We start from the raw sequence: 18,386 nt of genomic DNA, 5'->3' as shown, positions 1-18,386 counted from the left end.
ATGAGGGGAGAGAGTCTCTGAGGTAAAGAGAGGCAAGCAATGAAAAGGTCAAAGACCTCGGTATCCAGCAGAAGCTCCATTTCGGGTCCACTGAATCACATCTTGTGCAATTTTTCAGGTGCGTCGTGGACACCGACCATGCAAACTGCCATTTGAATAGAAAATTCAAAAGCCTGCTCATAATTAGGCACGAGTAACTGCGGCAGAATTGCAAAATCGCTCAGGTAGAGAGCAGATAAAATCAGAACTGCTGGAGGATTTGTCCTGTTAGAAGTGTTCAGAGACATATTCAACTTCCAGTCAGAACTGGAAGGCCTGGAAATTTGCACATACTATACACAATGTTTTCTCTGCTATTTGAAAGATTTTTGTAGACTTGCCAAGGACAATAGCAGAGCTGCCGGCTGTGCTGTCAACTTGCTCCTTCCAGATCAGTGGCTTTCAACCTGTGGTCTGCGGACCCCTGGGGGTCTGCAGACTGCCTAAGATTTCCAAAGGGGTCCGCACCTCCATTTAAAATTTTTAGGGGTTCTCAAATGAAAAGGGTTGAAAACCACTGGCCTAGATGCCGCAAAAGTAACTTCCCCTTTCCCTTAATTCCTGATCAGTTTCACTCGGTGAGTTACGACGTGTAACAGATCTATAGTCAAATGACTGCATTTCAACGCTGTACGGTTTTGGTTGGCAGCCAGCATATAATGGTGCTAATCAAAAATATAAAGATAGAGTTGGGGGTGAGGGCTGTGTGCATTAGCGGTAGGCTTACATGGTTAAGGTAAATATTCAAACTTTGCGGTTTTCATTCAAATTTGGGTCTGTTAAACTGGGCCAGGAACTTCATTACAGTAGCTTTTCTTCACTATGTTTATTGCCGGTCCGTACCGTAATGAGTCCTGTGGAAAAGGATATTGAAAAGACAAGCGAGCTGCACTTCAGTAGTTTGGGGCTTTTATCTGAATCAGTCCACTAGTGTATTTGTGCCTAGTGTGTAACGCCATCAGCATGACTATAACTCCATACTCCTTATATGTTCTTTAAAAAAGAGTGAATGATTTTTGCCCAAGGTCACATAGCAGGCCAGCAGCAGGTGTGGAATAGAGCTCTGGCATACAGTCTCCCAGTCCAGTGACTGCCATACTAGACTACACTTCTGCATGCTTGCTGTGTGTACTACATTGGCCATAGTTACTGACATCCCTGCTTGGGAGTCACCTGTGCCCTGTCAGAAGAGTTGCTGGGTAGCATGGGTGTGACTGAATGTTTGTTTGGCTGAGCAGGTGGGTGGTGGTGAAAGGCTGCCTCATTAAGAGAAGCAGGTTAGACACGACTAAGTGTGGGGGACGCATGCCTGGTAATGAACTGGTGTCTTGTTGACTGGAAACTTTGCAGTGAATTCTGGAAGACGCACAAGACAGCGCTGAAGCAATTCCTTGCAGACTTCACCTCTGAGACGTCCATACCAGTGGCCCTGCATACAGTACTCCATAAACCTCTCCGGGATCATGTGCAGCAATATGCCCTCATCCTTACCAGGCTCAGCAAGGCCATTGGCAAGGTAAGCGACTATCCATACTGGTATTTGACAACCAGTCTCGGTATTTCATACACAGAGCTCCGGAGTATTGTGATACTGTAACCACCATATGCTGTAAGGAAAATGTATTTAACAGGATGGTAGGGAACTGTGTTGGTGAAGATTCCTTCATCTAAGGTCCTAAAACACTTTACTGTACAATCATTAGGCATTGCCTAAACTTTCTCCCAGCTCAAGTTACAAATAGTTTGCAAAAAATGTGCTTTTGGTCTACCTAAAAGTGTTGAGTTTGCCAAATAGTTTAAACTGAACCAAAAAAATTAAAACATTTTGGAAATGTCCAAATGAAATACTTGTTTTGACCTGACTATTTTGACTTTCCGATGCACCAAAAATCTCAATTTGATTTTTGGTTTGACCTGACGTGAAACTTTTGTTTTTGTTTTTTGTTTGGAATTGCCAATATATAGGAAAATCCACTATTTGCCCAACTTAAATGGCAACATAACGCAGGCCACTCATAATACAGCCAGGCATACAGAAGTAACTGGCCCAAGTTCACCCAGTAAGCAGAGGTGGCAGAACTGGGAATAGATCCCAGAGGCTTGATGCTGTAATTTGCTTTAACCAGTAGACAATACTGCTTGCCAATAGAATGATCGATTCGAAGGTCAAAAGGGATGGTAGTGATCACCTAGTCTGACCTCCTGTATAACACAGGCCAGAGAACTCCCCCAAAATAATTTCTAGAGTAGAGCTTTTAATAATCAGCAGTTCACAAGCTAGTAATAAGGGTCAGCTCAATGAATTCAGAGGTGCCAAGGCTGTCCTACAGCGGTAATGTAGTAAGAGATGGAGATCTAGTACAGTTCTAGCTGAAACGTTCCTAATGGCGCATTCTCCTGTTGACAGAGCCCTGACAGAGAACTCGTCACGAGTGCGGCCAAGCAATATGCCAAGCTGCAGTCTTTCATCAGCCAGGTCCTGGATGAAGCCTGCCTGACCAAAGCCCTGTGGAAGTCCTTGGGGCACAAACTCACGGTGAGCCAGAAACAGCATCTCGGTGGCCCTCCAGTCTGTGGTCCTTCATGGTCATGCTGATGGTTCGGGACAAGAGATTCCAGAGCATGCATTGAACTGGGAACTAGACAGGCCCTCATGAAGGGAGTCCTTTATTGCACCCGCTTTACCAAAGGGGTGGCCATTCTAATACCTTCCCCGTGGTTCTGGAGAGCCATACGGTGGGCCCCAGGTCTTGTATTCTCAGGTTAGGTTCCATAATGGGTTCATTCACGGAGGCTGTTCAACATCCCCTTCACCAAAGAAGCGTGACCCCCAAAATATTCAGCTGTCAGTTTGGCTTAATTGACTAGCAAAATCTCCAAACCCGCCTCAAATGGTACAAAACCCCCATTCCTGCCTCAGACCTCCACACAACTGCCCCGATCAGATCCCCAAATGCTCCCTTTTCAGTCTGTACAAATCCCCACCGCCCTTCCATCCTAGGAGGCCTGTGTTCTGCCTATCTGGGGGTGGCACTCCAACCTCTGAGCAGGAGCCCTGCTGCCTGCTATTCCTTCAGCATCCTTTCTCCTTAAAAGGTGCAAGTAATAGTGGCCAAGCTCCTGCTGGTGTCTTGAAGCCTACAAAATATACATGGCCTCCCTAATCCTCTACCTGGGGGTGACCAACCATCCTGCTCCCCTGCTCTGGGACTTGCAGGGGTCTGTCTCATGTTCCTTTAGCTGGGAGCAGCAGCAGGCTCTGGCTGTAACTCCTCTTCCATGGCACTTCCAGCAAGTGCTTGTCCCCACCAGAAGTGAGAGAACGTTTATCCAAAGACCTCAACTGCAGTGTCTTCAGTTTTTTGTTCCAAAACTAGGCAAGAGTTCAGGAGGCTTCCTATGTTATCTGCTTCCTTCCACCCCTCTCTTCCTGGGGAGGCAAAGTTAGTATTGCTCCCACGTTTTAGTCTTCTCTAGGGCTGTGTGACTGGTTCAGACATGACTATAAGCTTACTTGAACCAGGCCCCGTTCAAGCGTATGGAACCCAAATGTTCTTGGGGACAAAGACTGATGTAGACTCAATGAAGACTTTTCTAGGTCTCCTGCTTCCAGGGTGCACCCTTGGAGGTTTCCAAGGGTTCTCCATCACTGGAAACCTTGCATGGTTGAAGCTCTAGTTTGAGGAAACTCTTCTGTTTGGCTGCTTCTGCCCCCATAGCTCTCTAACATTGGCAGTCAGCAAGTCTCTCTGAGGTGATCAGAGTGAGATGCCCTGTACCTAATCCTATAGATGCTTCTCTTTGCGAGTCCATGAGCTCTTTCTCCGTCACATGCTTCCTTGGTTCCCTTGGCAGGACTTGCTCTGTGTTCCTGAGCGCAGGCTGCTGGAAGACAGCAAAAACCTTCCGGTCTTTGCCAGCGTGGGCCGAACTGACCGGGTTCTGCTCTTTGATGACATCCTAGTGCTGATTCAGGTGAGTCGGCCCTGGGAGAAGGATAAAGAGCTAACATAGTCATCGTGAAAGGCTCAATGCTGCTAAAAGTGACACCACTTCCGTTCAGATACCATAGCGGAGTCTGGCTGTACTTTGAAATGCTCCAGCTCAGATCCATGTATGTTTTCATTCTCAGTGGAGATCAAGAAAGCTGGGTGGGGTGGGAGAAGAAGAACACTAGCATAATTTTCTTTCCTAGTGCACTTGTGCCATCATAACAAACTCATGCTACTTAATGTCCATGGTTGGAAGTGTACTTGGCTCTTTTTTCCATGAGAGAGACTTGAACTGAAGAGATTAGTCTATAAAGCCTCAATCTGCCAATACTTACGCACGTTGTTACATGCTTGCATGGCTGAATAGACTCGGGATGGGAAGAAGGGGTTCAACATAAAAGCAAAGTCTTTGGAAAATTTTAAGTAATAAAGCATGGAACAACTTTTGAGCCAGAATTACTGCACCTTTCAAATGCGTTTCCTTTCTCTGCTTCCCCTGCTGCTACCCTCTACCCCACATCAGCGCAGGGAGCTTGGAATCGTATTGGGATGGGCCGCACGGGACGCATGCACTGCTGACCGATGCTACTAGAGTTGTGTGAATAACTGTGTTTTTGGAGTTGCTGGCAATTCTGGGGTGGGGAAAATATTGGGCTGAGTGAAACATTTTGTTTGACTTTTGAGCAATTTAAGGGATTTTGAATTTTTAAAATTGGAAGGAAACGTTAAAATGGTCCATTTAAAACTGGAAAATCAAAATGCTTGGTTTAGAAAGTGCCAGAAAAACCCCATTTTTAGACCTCTTTTTTGAATCTTTTGTTATGACACAAATAACTTGGTGACACTGATGCACGTTCTCAAAGTTATGGCGTTACCAAATCTGCCTTGCTTTCTTCTCTCTTTCTCTCTCTCTCCCCCCACCCCCACCCCCAAATTCAGCCAAAATATTCATCCGGCTCTACACACGAAAGTCTGTCCCCTGGCTCACCAGACCAGTGCTAATATCTGGGTATGCAGTATCCGCTCTTTTCAAATGGCTCATCTTTCTGTCTGCTTCTTTAGGGGAACAACTGCCAGAGTTTTGATCTGAAGCTGGTGTGGGTCGATGGATCCGGCAGTGAAAAGCCAGGCTCAGAGAAGTAAGTGAAATACTTTTGCTTTGAAAACCGATTCAATGCCACATATTTCAAACCATTCGCTTTGGGACCAGTCTCCTTCCCCTTGCTAGTGGCTGCATGAGCAGGAATTGGCTATGGGCTACGCATAGTCCTATCTTAGACCCGCTCTCAGGAAGTTTAAATGTGCAGTGCTGGTTTTACTGATAGTTTGAGAATCATCAATAATAAAATGTCTTTGTGACAGATTTAAGGAGTTCAATCTCGTTAGCTTCTCAAAAGACAAAACTCAGATATAGGGTGTAAGTACCATCCTGGGGAGACAATACCAGGCATTAAAGGGCTCTGCAGTGTAATGGAGAGAGGTATAGTAAGAACTTATGGATGGAAACTGAAGCCAGACAAATTCACGTTTAAAAACAAGGAACAGACTTCTAATGTGAGGGTAATTTAACCACTAAAACGAGCTACCCAGGGAAGTGATGGATTCTCCATCTCTTGATGTCTTTGGACCAAGACTGGTGGCTTTTTTTGGAAAAGATGTTTGAGCCAAATCCAGTGGTGAGCTGGAGCCAGTTCGCACCGGTTCGCACGAACCAGTTGTTAAATTTTGAAGCCGGTTTAGAACCAGTTGTTAAAGGGGTGGGGAAGCTCAGGCGGGACGGACAGGACGTGGCCCGCGGGACCGTCCTGTCCGTCACGCCTGAGCTCTCGGCTGGGGAGGTTCCCATGTGAATTTTTACTGACCTGGCGGCATTCCGAGCCTTCGGTGGCACTTCGGCAGTGGGTCCTTCACTCGCTCCGGGTCTTTGGCGGCATTTCAGCGGCGAATCCTTCAGTGCTGCCGAAGACCCAGAGGTTCTGAAGGACCTGCCGCCGAAGTGCTGCCGAAGACCTGGAGTGAGCGAAGGAACCGGTTCTTGAGCTTCTGGCAGCTCATCACTGGCCAAATCTAAGTTATTGGGCTCAATCCAGGGGTAAGTGGCTGGAGTTCTCTGGCCTGTGTTGTTTAGGAGGTCAGACTAGATGGTCATAACGGTCCCTTCTGGTCTTAAAAATCTTTGAATCCAAATGGCAATTACTTGGCTGCTGGGTCAGTCTCTGGAATATGTTCATAGAGTTGAAGGCCAGAAGGGCCTATCAGATCATCATCTGACCTCCTGTCTGTCACAGACCACCACACCAATGCCTTCCAGCATCCCCACACCAAACCCAACAACCCAAGAATTGTAGGCTACAGGAGACTGGACATGTGCCACCAGCAGAGAATAGGAGGGACTGAGGTGCACCAGTGCCCGAGGCCCCCTGCAACAGCAGGGAATTGAGTGAGACGTCCAGATAATCCTGGCAAGTGACTTGCACCCACACGCTCAGAGAGAGGCAACACTTCCCCTCCCCCCGCCAAGGTCACTGCCAATCTGACCTGGGGGACCATTCATTCCCACCCCACGTATGGCGTTCAGTTACCCCCTGAGGATGTGAGCAAGAACCAACCAGCCAAGCACCAGAGAAAGAACGCTCCGAGAACGCCAGAGCCCTGGCCCACCCTGCCCAGTGTCCCATCTCCGGCTGTGGCCATCCCTGATCCTTCTGGGAGGTTTATCTCCTTCCTCTGAATATATCGAGGGGAGGAAGAGAGGGAAATCCCTTCCTGACCCCTGCAGGTGGCTGGCAGATGCCTTGAAGCGTGAGGTTTTTAGGCACATAAACCAGAAGTTGAGTACAAAGTAGTCAGAAAAGGGCAGTAAAGTCTTGCTGTGGACTGCCTCTAGAGAGAGCTCTTGCCTTTCCCCACCTCCCTAATATTGCCTTTCTGCTTAGCAGGCATACGGTTCATATTGTCACACCAGAAGAAGTGTTCTTCCTCTCTACCAAAGAGCCACAGATAAAGGTGAGTTGAAGGGACAGAAGTGTTCTGTAGATTCACTGTGTGCAATACCAGGGCCGTCCGGGCTGTTTGAATAAGGAGAAGACATCAAAGCTTGAAATGCTTACCATGGGTATAAGTTTCAGAGTAGCAGCCGTGTTAGTCTGTATTCGCAAAAAGAAAAGGAGTACTTGTGGCACCTTAGAGACTAAAAAATTTGAGCATAAGCTTTCATGAGCTACAGCTCACTTCATCGGATGCATTCAGTGGAAAATACAATGGGGAGATTTATATACACAGAGAACACGAAACAATGGGTGTTACCATACACACTGTAAGGAGAGTGATCACTTATGATGAGCTATTACCAGAAGGAGAGCGGGGGAGGTGGGGGGGAGGTACTCAACAGAACAGTACACACGCCTTCTCCAACTTGGCTGTTTTCCCCGAACAATATATGTTGTCAGAAGTTGCAGCAGCTGCCTGTTCTCTTGAACAACATCCAATTGATCTGAATCTTTAGGCGGTGACATGGTCATCCTGGTTAACCAGGCCTGTAGGCGTACAGGCTCAACCCAGGCCAACTGGGCCAAGGAATCACATAGTTGCAACAGACTGGGGTTAGGGCTCTTCTCAGTCAACTGGAAGAGTTTGGTGAAGAATTTCAGAACACTGTTACAGAATTTAGCGGAGAGATTTTCATTGGCTGTTGCCATTGTGATCGAGACCAGTTCTCCACTCTCTGAGAAGAATTCCTCCATGGCTTTCTGGGCCTGGCTGCTCTCCAGCTCCTTCTCCAGATCCTGCAAACACTCCTCCAAAATAGACTCATCTAGGCCACTATTGGGGTCAGAGTGATTAGCCAGTATGTTATAACATCCTTTGATTAACTTCTCATAGACATCAGCCAGGAATTCATCAGACTCCGCAGGGCCCAGGATCCTTTCTAGGGAGTTGCTGCTGATCTCTGCCACACTCTCCATACTGGTCTCCAACAGAAGGGGCAACAGGGTACGAATAAGTGCAGTTTTTAGCTTTTGTTCATAGGCTGATTCTTGGGATGTCCAGTCCTTACTCATGTCCTGATTAGAAGTATAAGGTGGCGGCGTATCTGCCTAAATCCAGATTGGGATGCTCCAGTGTGGTTATTGGATGTTCTGCCTTCAACTTGAAAACTGAGCTCCCAGATGAGTAACTGGCAGGAATTTCCTAGTGTGGGAGCAGTGATCCAACATGATTACGTGGCGGTGGGTAGATAAATGAGTAATATTGGACCTGGCTGGGGGCCGCGTGCCTGGTTCCCTGGAATGTAGCTTGTCAGGAGCCATTTGTTCTTTAATTCTCCCGTTCCCACCTCCAACCTGAATCCTCTGGTCTCTTTGTTCCCCCAGGCAGTCTGGCAGTGGAAGCTGAATCAAGCCGTGCGCCAGGCGCTGAATGGGAAGAGGGATTTCCCCTTGTGGGGCGAGGCCGGGGAGGGAAACGAGCCTCCCGTCCATCGCTTCTTCATGTACGCGTTCCGAGCAGAGGGCAGATTCAAGAACGCCGCGTATGAAGGTGAATGGTCCTGGGGGAAACCACATGGCAAGTAAGGACCTCTGCTTGTGTTTCCAATTCTGTATGTAAACTTTGAGGCCACCTATCGCTCTCATGGAGTGAGACTGGCTGGGACCAGGCCGGCAATATGTCTGCTTCCCTCCATCTGGCTTTGCCAGAGTCTGTCCTGCCGTGTGACCCTTCCTTACTAGTAGTACTGGCTTGTGCTGTAAACTGCCGGGTACTGAGCTAGGGACGTGGCTCAGGGCTGTTGAAAGCATCATATGGAGTCGCACTTAAACATGGTCGTGGTTCTAAAGACACATGTCTGACAGAGCCTTGAGAGCTCACCAGACCCGAACTCTACCAGCAAACAAGTCATCTGGGTAACAAGAAAATATTCTACATGCTGGCCAGACCTGGCCCACCCTGGCCAAGTGGGTGAGTAGAATCGCCCACGGCTAGTAATGTCCTCTCCACTTTCAAGCCCTTTTTGTTACAAGCCCCAAACACTGCCAGTTTTGTGTGTACACATAGGAGGGACATAGGCGCCGACTCCGTGGGTGCTCTGGGGCTGGAGCACCCATGGGGAAAAATTGGTGGGTGCTCTGCACCGACCAGCAGCTTCCCCCCCCAGCTCGCCTCTGCTCCACCTCCTCCCCTGAGCGTGCCGCTGGGTCCTGCTTCTTCCCCCCGCTCCCTCCCAGGCTTGCAGCGTGAAACAGGTGTTTTGCACGGCAAGCCTGGGAGGGAAGGGGGAGGAGGGGAAACGCAGCGAGCTTGGGGGAGGAGGCGGGACTGGGGCGGGGATTTGGGGAGGGATCCAATGGGGCAGGGAGGGGTGGAATTGGGGCGGGGGGGGGGCGCGAGCACCCACCGGCGCCGACAAAAGTTGGCACCTGTGAGGAGGGATGACCCTTCTAGCAATTCATAGAGTCCCAGGCTAGAAGGGACTGCATGATGACACAAGCCGTGAAACTTGCACTGGAAAATGGGGACTGTATTGCCAATGATCATAGAATGGGGTGGACTAAGTGAGCTGCTGGGAGATTCTTTGTTAAAACGGCCACCTGGATATTACTGAATCATCCCTGCTGGAGAACTTATCCCTGGGTCCGCGAGCCACCTTTGGAAGAGCAAATGGTTTTCCCTTCGATTGAACCAAATGGGAGATTTGTGTTAGTTGCACCCACAGCTCGTAAATGAGATCGGACCCCAGTGTACTACTTACACATGGTAAAATGCTGGTCCCTTTCTCCCACCCTGTGTCTCATCTGGCTAGACGGAAAGCGCTGTGGGGAAGGAAGTATTACCCTGGTGTTACCCAGGAGTCACTTTGGCACAGACACTGAGGGTGTGTTGACATTGCAATTTGAAAGCCCATGCCAGCTGACTCGGGCAAAGGGGCTATTTAATTGCAGTGTAGGCGTCTGGGCTCGGGATGGAGTCCAGGCTCTAGGACCCTCCCACCTAGCAAGGGGCTGGAACCCAGAATCCCTGTCTGTCTCCATCTGTTATCGCTTGTCTTTATACTTGGATTGCCAGCTTTTTGGGGCTGGGGCTGTCTTTGTTCTGTGTTTGTACAGCACCCAATGCATTGGGGTCCTGGTTCATGACTGGGACCCTAAGAGCTGTACAGCCTCAAAGCACTTTACAAAGGAGGTCGGTACCATTACCCCCATTTTACAGATGGGGAAACTGAGGCACGTGGCAGTGAAGTGACTTGCCCAAGGTCAATCTACAGGCCAGTAGCAGAGCCAGGAATAGAACCCAGCTCTCCTGAGTACTACTGAGCCCAGGACTGGGAATCTACTGTGGGCAGTTAATTTATAGGGAAGAAAAATCTCAAAGGGCTTTGGGTATGCTTTGAGAGTCTGTTGGGGTTGGGTATGCTGGCCAGACACCTAAGCCTTGTGAACCACTTGTAAGGGGAATGTGCCCTCCTGGGAGTCATGGAGTGAATCTGGTTTCATGGCCAGTACTTGGAGCTGGTTGAAACACTTTTTACTTATCCAAATTTTGATGGAAAAGATTTTGCAAAAAACTTTTTTTCAATATTTTGCAATGTTGGGTGGTTTTTTCATCAAATTAGAGTGGACAAGTTTTTCTGAAAAAAAAAAATCTATCTTTATAAATACGTGGCCAAAACTGTTCTTTTCTACCCAGTGCTAGTTATACCTTGGGAACAAAAAGTTGAAATAACAGAATACCTGCTTTGTCACAACTGCCTCATTCTGAGGGTCAGATTTGCACCAGTCAGAAGACACAATTGCTTAATTTTATTTGACCATCTCCATGATCTGTGTCTCTCTGCTTGGAATAGAACTATAAGAATTGCCAAAGGAGAACGAACCAATGCCTCAATTCATGTAAATCCCTCGTTAATTCCCTAACTCTGCTCCAGAGTGCACAAACTTGGCGTATGTATTCACTGCGCAAAAAAAAGCATGGTCTTAACTTGCGTTAAAATAGTGAAGACACGGCAACTCTGCTTTTAACTTGGGTTAGCAGCTCAAGTTAGTCTATAGGGCAGCCAGGGTTGACCTCCACTGCTAACCAGAGTTAAGAACACACTTTTTTGTGTGTGTGTGCACTGAAGACATACCTGGTATTGTTATCCATGCTCATGAGCACAATCACTCAGCTCTGGGGTCTAGGACAATCCCTCCATGCAATTATACTATGGAGCAGGGGTGAGGAACTTCCTGACCTTAGCTGAGAAGTGGACTCTGCCTAGAAGCATGGGTATTAAAAGGTCTTAATGCTCTAGCATACTTAAAGAAACTGCAACTGTTCTTGATCCGCTTCTTATAATGATACTTGCTTTGAATTGCAGGGGGACGCTGAAGTGGCCTGATGGCCGGAACCATGTTGGGGATTTCAAAGAGGGCCTGGAACATGGGTAAGCCTTTATAAATCTGGCTTCCCTTGCTTATAAACACAAGTACGGGGGGGCTGGCTGTTAAAGGATAGTGGAACCCTAAAGCATGAGTTTTCTCACCCAGTCTCTAGAGCAACATGGAGTTAGGACCACAGTCCACAGGGCAAAGTGGAACAATTTTCATGCCTTGAATCCAAATCTCTGTGCAGGTGTTTTACTCCTTAGTAATGTAGCTAGTAATGGCTGAACTGCATGATACAAGAGGAGCTGCTAGTCCCGGCAGAATGCAGGGCAGCAGTCTTTGGATTTCTGAATACTGCCGAGTTGTCTCGTCTGCTCGAGTGCATCAGGTGGCTGGTACGCAAGAGGATAAGAGTCTGCTACAGCTGCCAGCTAATGGGAGCTACTGCTTGAGCTCAAGCAGTAGTGATTCATGCTTAGCGCAGACAGTCCTGGGGTGAATCCCCAGCTGTTAGAGCGCCCACATGGAGTGTGTTGCCTCATGGACAGGATGGCACGTGTTATAGCTTAAATAGTTACAGCTGGGGGTGAGCGTCAATCACTTTCCTCTCACACCTATGAAGTGGAGTAAGGGGAGATGATCTGGGCCAAGTTGATCCCTGGTATTAATCCACTGAAACCTAGAGAGATGGATTTGACCCTGTGTGTGTGGATCAGCTGTGGGCAAACTTTTTGGCCCAAGGGCCACATCTGGGTGGGGAAATTGCATGCAGGACCATGAATCTAGGGGCTCAGGGCAGGGGGTTGGGGTGCAGCAGGGGGCTCAGGGCAGGAGGTTGGGGTGTGGCATGCAGGACGGGTGCGGGGTGCAGAAGGCATTCAGGGTGCGGGCTCCGTCCTGGCGCCGCTTACCTTACGCTCCCTGCTTGCCCTGGCCCTGCGCCACTCCCAGAAGCGGCCAGCACGTCCGGCAGTGTCTCCTGGGGGTGGGGTGGGGTGGGGCAGGTGGCTCCGCTGTGCACTGCCCTCGCCTGCGGGTACCACCCCCGAAGCTCCTCTTGGCCGTGGTTCCCCATTCCCGGCCAATGGGAGCTGTAGGGAGCAGTGCCTGCAGGTGAGGGCAGAACATGGAGCCCTCTGTCCCCTCTCCCCCTCCCCCAGGGGCCGCGGGGATGTGGTGCCGGCTGCTTCTGGGAGCAGCGTAGGGCCAGGGCAGGCAGGGAGCCTGCCTTAGCCCGGCTGCACCACGGGGCTGGCAGTCCCGCGGGCTGGATTGATAGTGGATCCAGCCCACGGGCCGTAGTTTACCCTCCCCGGTGTAGATGGTTTCGGAGTGACACCTGTTTAAAACTCTTCTGCTGTATCTGCTCTGCCCCCTCTCACCCTACCCTTATGCTGAAGTCTCCTATCTGCACTCTAGGTTTGGAATCTGCCTTATCCCGCTCGTCTCCGAAGACAGGTACAACTGCTACAAATGCCACTGGTGTGAAGGCAAAATGCGAGGCTATGGAATCTGTGAGTAAGTAATGCTCCGAGCATGGCCTCTGGGGAGCACAAATTCCTAGCTGCTTGGCGGGTGGCTCCTGTGCCCAAGAGGTGAGAAGAGCGAACCGCAGGGCAGGGCAGGCCACAGAAGAAATCTACTGTTCCTGCTGCCCCAAAGCCTGGCTCCATGCTGCCTTGTTTTGCAGTGGCATGGGGTTGGAGGGGCAGGGTGGAGTGGCTGGCTGATTCCCGGGCCTAAAATCTCCTGTGTCTAAGAGTGTCGCAGGGCCCTGGTCTGGTTTCCCTGCCTGTGGGCCTTAACATAGGAAGCAGCAGCCACGGGATACTGCAGCCTCTCTGCACCATGGTAGGACTAGCATTTTGGGGTCTGTCAGATACTTTCTAGAACAATCTTGGTGTCTTGTCCTCTGTTTAGCTTGTGCCATGCTGCCTAATCTAGGCTATGTGTGCATCACTGAGACCTTAATGATGCACACAGTTTTCTCCTGTCTTTCTTTGTCTGGTGTGCTGTGTGGGCTAAATGTGCACCTGCACCTTCGGAGGGCAGGGCTGTAATTGTTCTCCTAGACCGCGACAGCAAACAGGGCGGTTGACACATCAGCGTGCTCTTGGATCTGGTTTCCGGGAGGACTCCTCCTGGACCTGGAGTCAGGTCAAGTTAAACACTGGAATAGAGGGTAACATAAGTTCTGACTGGGTTTCTAATAATTATTTCCCACTGAGAGGCATTAGGCTCATGCCGCCCTTTTCCTGTTCCACTACGTGGTTTGCTGTCCCTAAATTATTGGGGAGCTGGGTGAAACCCAGACCGAAAAGAGCAATGTAAGGGAAACACCCATATTCTGCATCATAACGCCCAGTCATCCTTGTTCAGCAAACACAGGACTCCAAAACAGAGGCCTTCTCAGAGGGTTATGTACAAACACACCCAGTTCACTTCCAGCCCAGGTTGACTGAAGGGGATGGGGGCCATCCTCTCTTGTTTGTACAGCACCTCACACAGTGGAACCCTGATCCTTGCTGTGGACCTGTTGGTGGACCTATTCCAGTCCTGATACAGTGAACTTTATAAATACCCACCAATGGCTCTGCCTTCTCAGTTCTAGCCAACCTTGCTCTGACCCTCTCAAATTGGTGGCAGTCAAGAATACAACTTAGGTCTCTGGAGTGGGAGTCAGACCTATCGTGTGACTCTGCTGTGTTTCCTGTGATGACTTCTAGTTACGCAGGCTGAATTGGGCTATCAAATCTTGCTTTAGAATGCAAGATGTTTCCAGGAGTCAGCAAGGAGCTTCTCCATGTGGAACGCTGCTCAGTTGGCCAAATGCTTTCTGGGTTTGCCAGCATCTAAAGCAGCACGTACTTGCCCCTTCTGGGGAAAGGGTAGTTGATGGAGTGAATGTGGCCAATACTAAGGTAGGATCTTTTAATGCTGGCTTGTAATGTTTAGTTTCATAATATTCTGCAGAATATACCTGCATTATGGACTGGACTGAGGCATATAGCAATAGTTCTCTAGCTACGTTCAAAGGTTAACAGTTTTAGATTACGAATAGGCCATATAAGGGGAACTCAGCTATACCACTTGCGTCGTGTGTCTCATGTTCAGAGCATAACATCATCTAACCTTCACAATAGCCCTGTAACTCTTCGCATTGCTTCCTTTCTAGAGGCTGAGGGAGATGCATTGGTATGTATAAGAATTAGGACTGGGGGCTGGCTTATTCCCAGGCCTATGCTCCCTGAAGCCTGGGTGGCTAGTGGGTTTAGAAACAAAACTTAAGAGGCTCTATACTAGTTCCAATCCAGCTGTGGACAGGAGTGACCCAGTAGTTACTATCTGCCTAGTTGGCTGAGAGCTTGAGTGAAACAAGGTGGGTTTCAATCCCAGTTCCTAGCGAACAGGTGTTGGTAGTATGCACTCTGGTACTTTTGTTGGCAGCCTCCATTGAGAGGTTAAGGACTGAACTACCCCCGTGCTTAGAGGAGCAGCCAAGTTCAGTGCTTAGATTTGGAGTTCCTGTTCTCCAGGCCCACCTACTCTTGTCCCTGTAAGAGGTGTCTCGTAGGGCAGGCTTGACGCATGCTGTTAGGGAAGCTTGCACCATGGTTACTCTGCTGCCAGGAAACTGAAGTCCTCTATCACTAAGCAAGGGCAACAGCAAGAGAAATAGGTAGTATCTGCTGGCCTTAAAGATGATGCTGTCCATTCTCTCTCTCTAGGTATGGAAATGAGATGGTTTACAAAGGATACTTTAACGATAATCTGCGTCAAGGATTTGGCATCCTGGAAAACCCTTCAGCAGAGCAGCCGTTTAAGTACACAGGGCAGTGGGATAATGACAAGAAGAATGGATATGGAGTCTTGGATGACAAGGACAGGTAATGCTGTGGAAGGGAGCTCAGCAAATGTTCACAACACCTGTTTTCAGCATTCCTTGGTCTGAAGCATATTCGACTTGAACTTGAGACGGGAAAAGTTTGAGCTGTGCTGAAGGTTGGAAATTCTGTTTCACAGAGGATTTTAAAATTGGGTTTCAGTCCAATTGGGAACAAACCCCCAACACTCTGAAATTCTCCATGCAAGAAACATTTTAGAAAACCCTAATTTTGGATCGATTGAGACACTTCATTTTGATTTCAACCTTATTTCTGTTTTGAAAACTAAAGTTTTCCAAACCAATTTTTTTTAAAGCAAAAAATTGAAACCCTGCAGTTGAAAATCCTGAAGTAGGATATGGAGATGGTTGGAACTCTTTCTAGTTGTGTCAATTTTCATTTTGGAGAACAAGTTTGCAAGGTGACCAGATTTTGATGGAACTGCACTTCCAACAGATAAAGGGTTCCATCAAAGTGCAGCCTCTAGCGGGAACACCTGAGATGACCTGATATTGATGTGGGTATGCTGACCTATATGGTTGCCTTGGAACAATGTAATGATGCCAGAATACCAAGTTTAGAACCATGAGTGCCCCTTGTAGCAAAATCTCTGTTGCAGTGCATTGCAATAGCAGTGTCTGAGTTGCAATGACTTCAGGACCAGCTAATGTTCTGCAAGTTGTGTGCAGGATGGCTGTAGAAAGAGTGGGATGAGCGGGGGCCCCTTGCGTGCATCACTCTTCCGGCAAATGGAAATGTATATCTGCGTTTGTGGCTGGGTGGCTGTTAAGTACATTACTGATGTAGGGTCAAAGAACACTGAAAAGCAACATTGTTAAATCAACAGTACGTGGACTGAATTTCAAACTTTGATCAACAAAAGATCTCCCTGGCTTTCCAAAGGCTTCCTGCACAATCAACTGACCTGCTGACAAGGGTTTGTGTAGGAAATCTTTAGCATGTCGCCAAGATGGGAGGACTTGCGATGTGTGTGGATAGCTCTAGCTTGCTGGACTATGTCCTGTCCCTCAGTCAACCATGGGCTTGTAAGCAGGTGTCCCCTGGTTCCAGTTGCAAAGGGGACACTCGGATCTAGTCTCTGGGGGAGGTATTCAGAGGGGTTTGACTATGCTATGATCATGGTCCAATCAACACTTCCTCCAGGTTAAGGTTGGTCCCTGCTGCCTTCCTACCAATGCATAAGACTTAGAGCTGCCTCATTCAGAGCAGATCATCCTCTCTGGGTACCAGAGCTCTCTGGAGGATTCTACCTTGTCTCTGGGCTGGGTGCAGTTAACCGGGAGGAGATCTCAAAATAATCACCAATGCCTTTGATCCATAGATAACCCTTCCTTTTGCCACAGTCTCCACTGAACGGTGTGGCAGCTAGGGAGAAGCCTGGAAGACAGACAACTCCAGTGGTTGCATCGCAGGAAATGTCTATCCTAGTGGATGCTCAGGCCTTATCTATGCTAGAATTTTAGCCCTGCTTTTCTGCTGTCAAGTAGAGGCTTGAAACGGGGGAAAGCACTAGCAGAGTAAATAATGGCTTCCATTGTATATACTGTAGGGAGGAGGCTTTCATCCATGCAGCTACACTGATGGGTGACATCTGGGCTAACATCAAAAGGGGGGGAAAAAAAAGTCTGACATCCATGGCTATATGAGATGCAGAGACCTGACTGGTGGCACCACTCCAGATAGCGGGTCACCAGAACCACTCAGCCTGCCTTTCTCAACTTACTAAATCTGTCTCTAATTCACATACTTAACGACCTGCCCAAAGTGGATGTTCAAACAATCCCTGACGTCTTTCAGAAGCTGTCCACAGTATAAGGATCAAACTCACACCAGGTGTAAGCAAGCATCTTCTTTCACCTGGTGTGAAGCTGGCTCATTGTCTTAGTTCTCAGTGGTCTTGTGCAAAGTTCTCCAACGGTGGTGTATGAAGGCCTCCTATCTTGTGTTCCAGAGGGGAGAGGTACATTGGGATATGGCAAGATGACCACAGGCATGGACAAGGCATTGTGGTGACCCAGTCAGGCGTGTGCTACCAAAGAACGTTTCATGCGGATAAAATGGTGGTGAGTAAATAACTTTCCTGTGGGTACTGTAGTCAATAGACTACGGAATCCCTTATCTAGGGGAGGAGAAAAAGATGAGAACCCTCTCTCCTTATTAAAGTAAGAATCTTTCAGGTGTGTAGGAAGCAGTATGACTGAAGCACTGGTTTCTTACCACAAGATCATCCCTTAACTTGAGGGGAAGCCGAGAACATTTCATGTGATGGGACTACCCCATAATCACCGGCAGCCCCAGGCTCTGCGTTTTTCACCACCTCCCTAAGGTGCCCCCACATCTGAACTGGTACATATGATACTAGAACAAGAGGACACTACATGAAATTGAAAGGAAACATACGTATCTGCATTACGGCGGTCCCCAGGAGACCCAACCAGGAAAGGGGCCCCGTTATTCTAAGTGCCATACAGGCTTGTAACAACTAACCCGTAAACTCTTCACGGTGCAGGCAAAGTAACAATTAACACGTGGAAGTTGTTGCCACAAAGTTGTCCATGGGGGCCAAGCATTTAGTAATATTAATAAAAGGATTATCCACTCGTATGGCTAATGAGAACCCAATTTCACTAGCAAATGACTAGAGATGGACAGAAAACGGAAATCTCTTAACACATAGCAATTTAATCCTGAATCAGGACAAAGTCAAAAACACGACCCTTTTTCCTGAGAACTGAAAGGGAATCTGTTCCTGGCTGCCGACCTGGAAGACGCTAGAAAGTGAAATTGACAAGAGTCTATTAGGTGGGCAGCCAGGGAGCTGTCACCTCACTTTTCCCTCAGAAATATTTAATTTTGCAAACGGAGCATTTTCCATGGGAAAATCATTCTGCTGGCAGGTTCCCAACCAGCTCTAAAAATGACATGTTTTGTGCACGTCCGTCCGTCCTTTCGGTTTTAGGGCCTAAACAAACAGTGACCGAAGTCCTGAAGCAACTTCCCCATGGGCACAGTATTCTATGTTTGGCCACTGCAGAGTTTCTTGTTGTTTCCTCTGGAGCATGCACTACTGTAACCTTTGGATTTCGTAG

The 18,386-nt window shown here is 48.4% G+C and overlaps 1 protein-coding gene across 1 annotated transcript in view; it reads left to right on the top strand.

Annotated features, from left to right (window-relative positions):
- The window catches only part of ALS2CL (ALS2 C-terminal like), a 57,150-nt gene that overhangs the window by 22,658 nt on the left and 16,106 nt on the right, over window positions 1–18,386 (top strand). The window contains exons 5-14 of the mRNA XM_074946441.1: window positions 1,390–1,555; window positions 2,447–2,575; window positions 3,895–4,014; window positions 5,094–5,170; window positions 6,968–7,037; window positions 8,405–8,601; window positions 11,386–11,451; window positions 12,812–12,910; window positions 15,121–15,279; window positions 17,249–17,360. Coding sequence (XP_074802542.1) covers window positions 1,390–1,555; window positions 2,447–2,575; window positions 3,895–4,014; window positions 5,094–5,170; window positions 6,968–7,037; window positions 8,405–8,601; window positions 11,386–11,451; window positions 12,812–12,910; window positions 15,121–15,279; window positions 17,249–17,360 — 1,195 coding nt within the window. The remainder of the gene's footprint in view (window positions 1–1,389; window positions 1,556–2,446; window positions 2,576–3,894; window positions 4,015–5,093; window positions 5,171–6,967; window positions 7,038–8,404; window positions 8,602–11,385; window positions 11,452–12,811; window positions 12,911–15,120; window positions 15,280–17,248; window positions 17,361–18,386) is intronic.

Source organism: Natator depressus, chromosome 2 (assembly GCF_965152275.1).
Source record: "Natator depressus isolate rNatDep1 chromosome 2, rNatDep2.hap1, whole genome shotgun sequence".
NCBI classification, from domain to species: domain Eukaryota; kingdom Metazoa; phylum Chordata; order Testudines; family Cheloniidae; genus Natator; species Natator depressus.
Note: the sequence above shows the minus strand (reverse complement) of the source record. Positions and strands in the feature narration are given on the sequence as shown.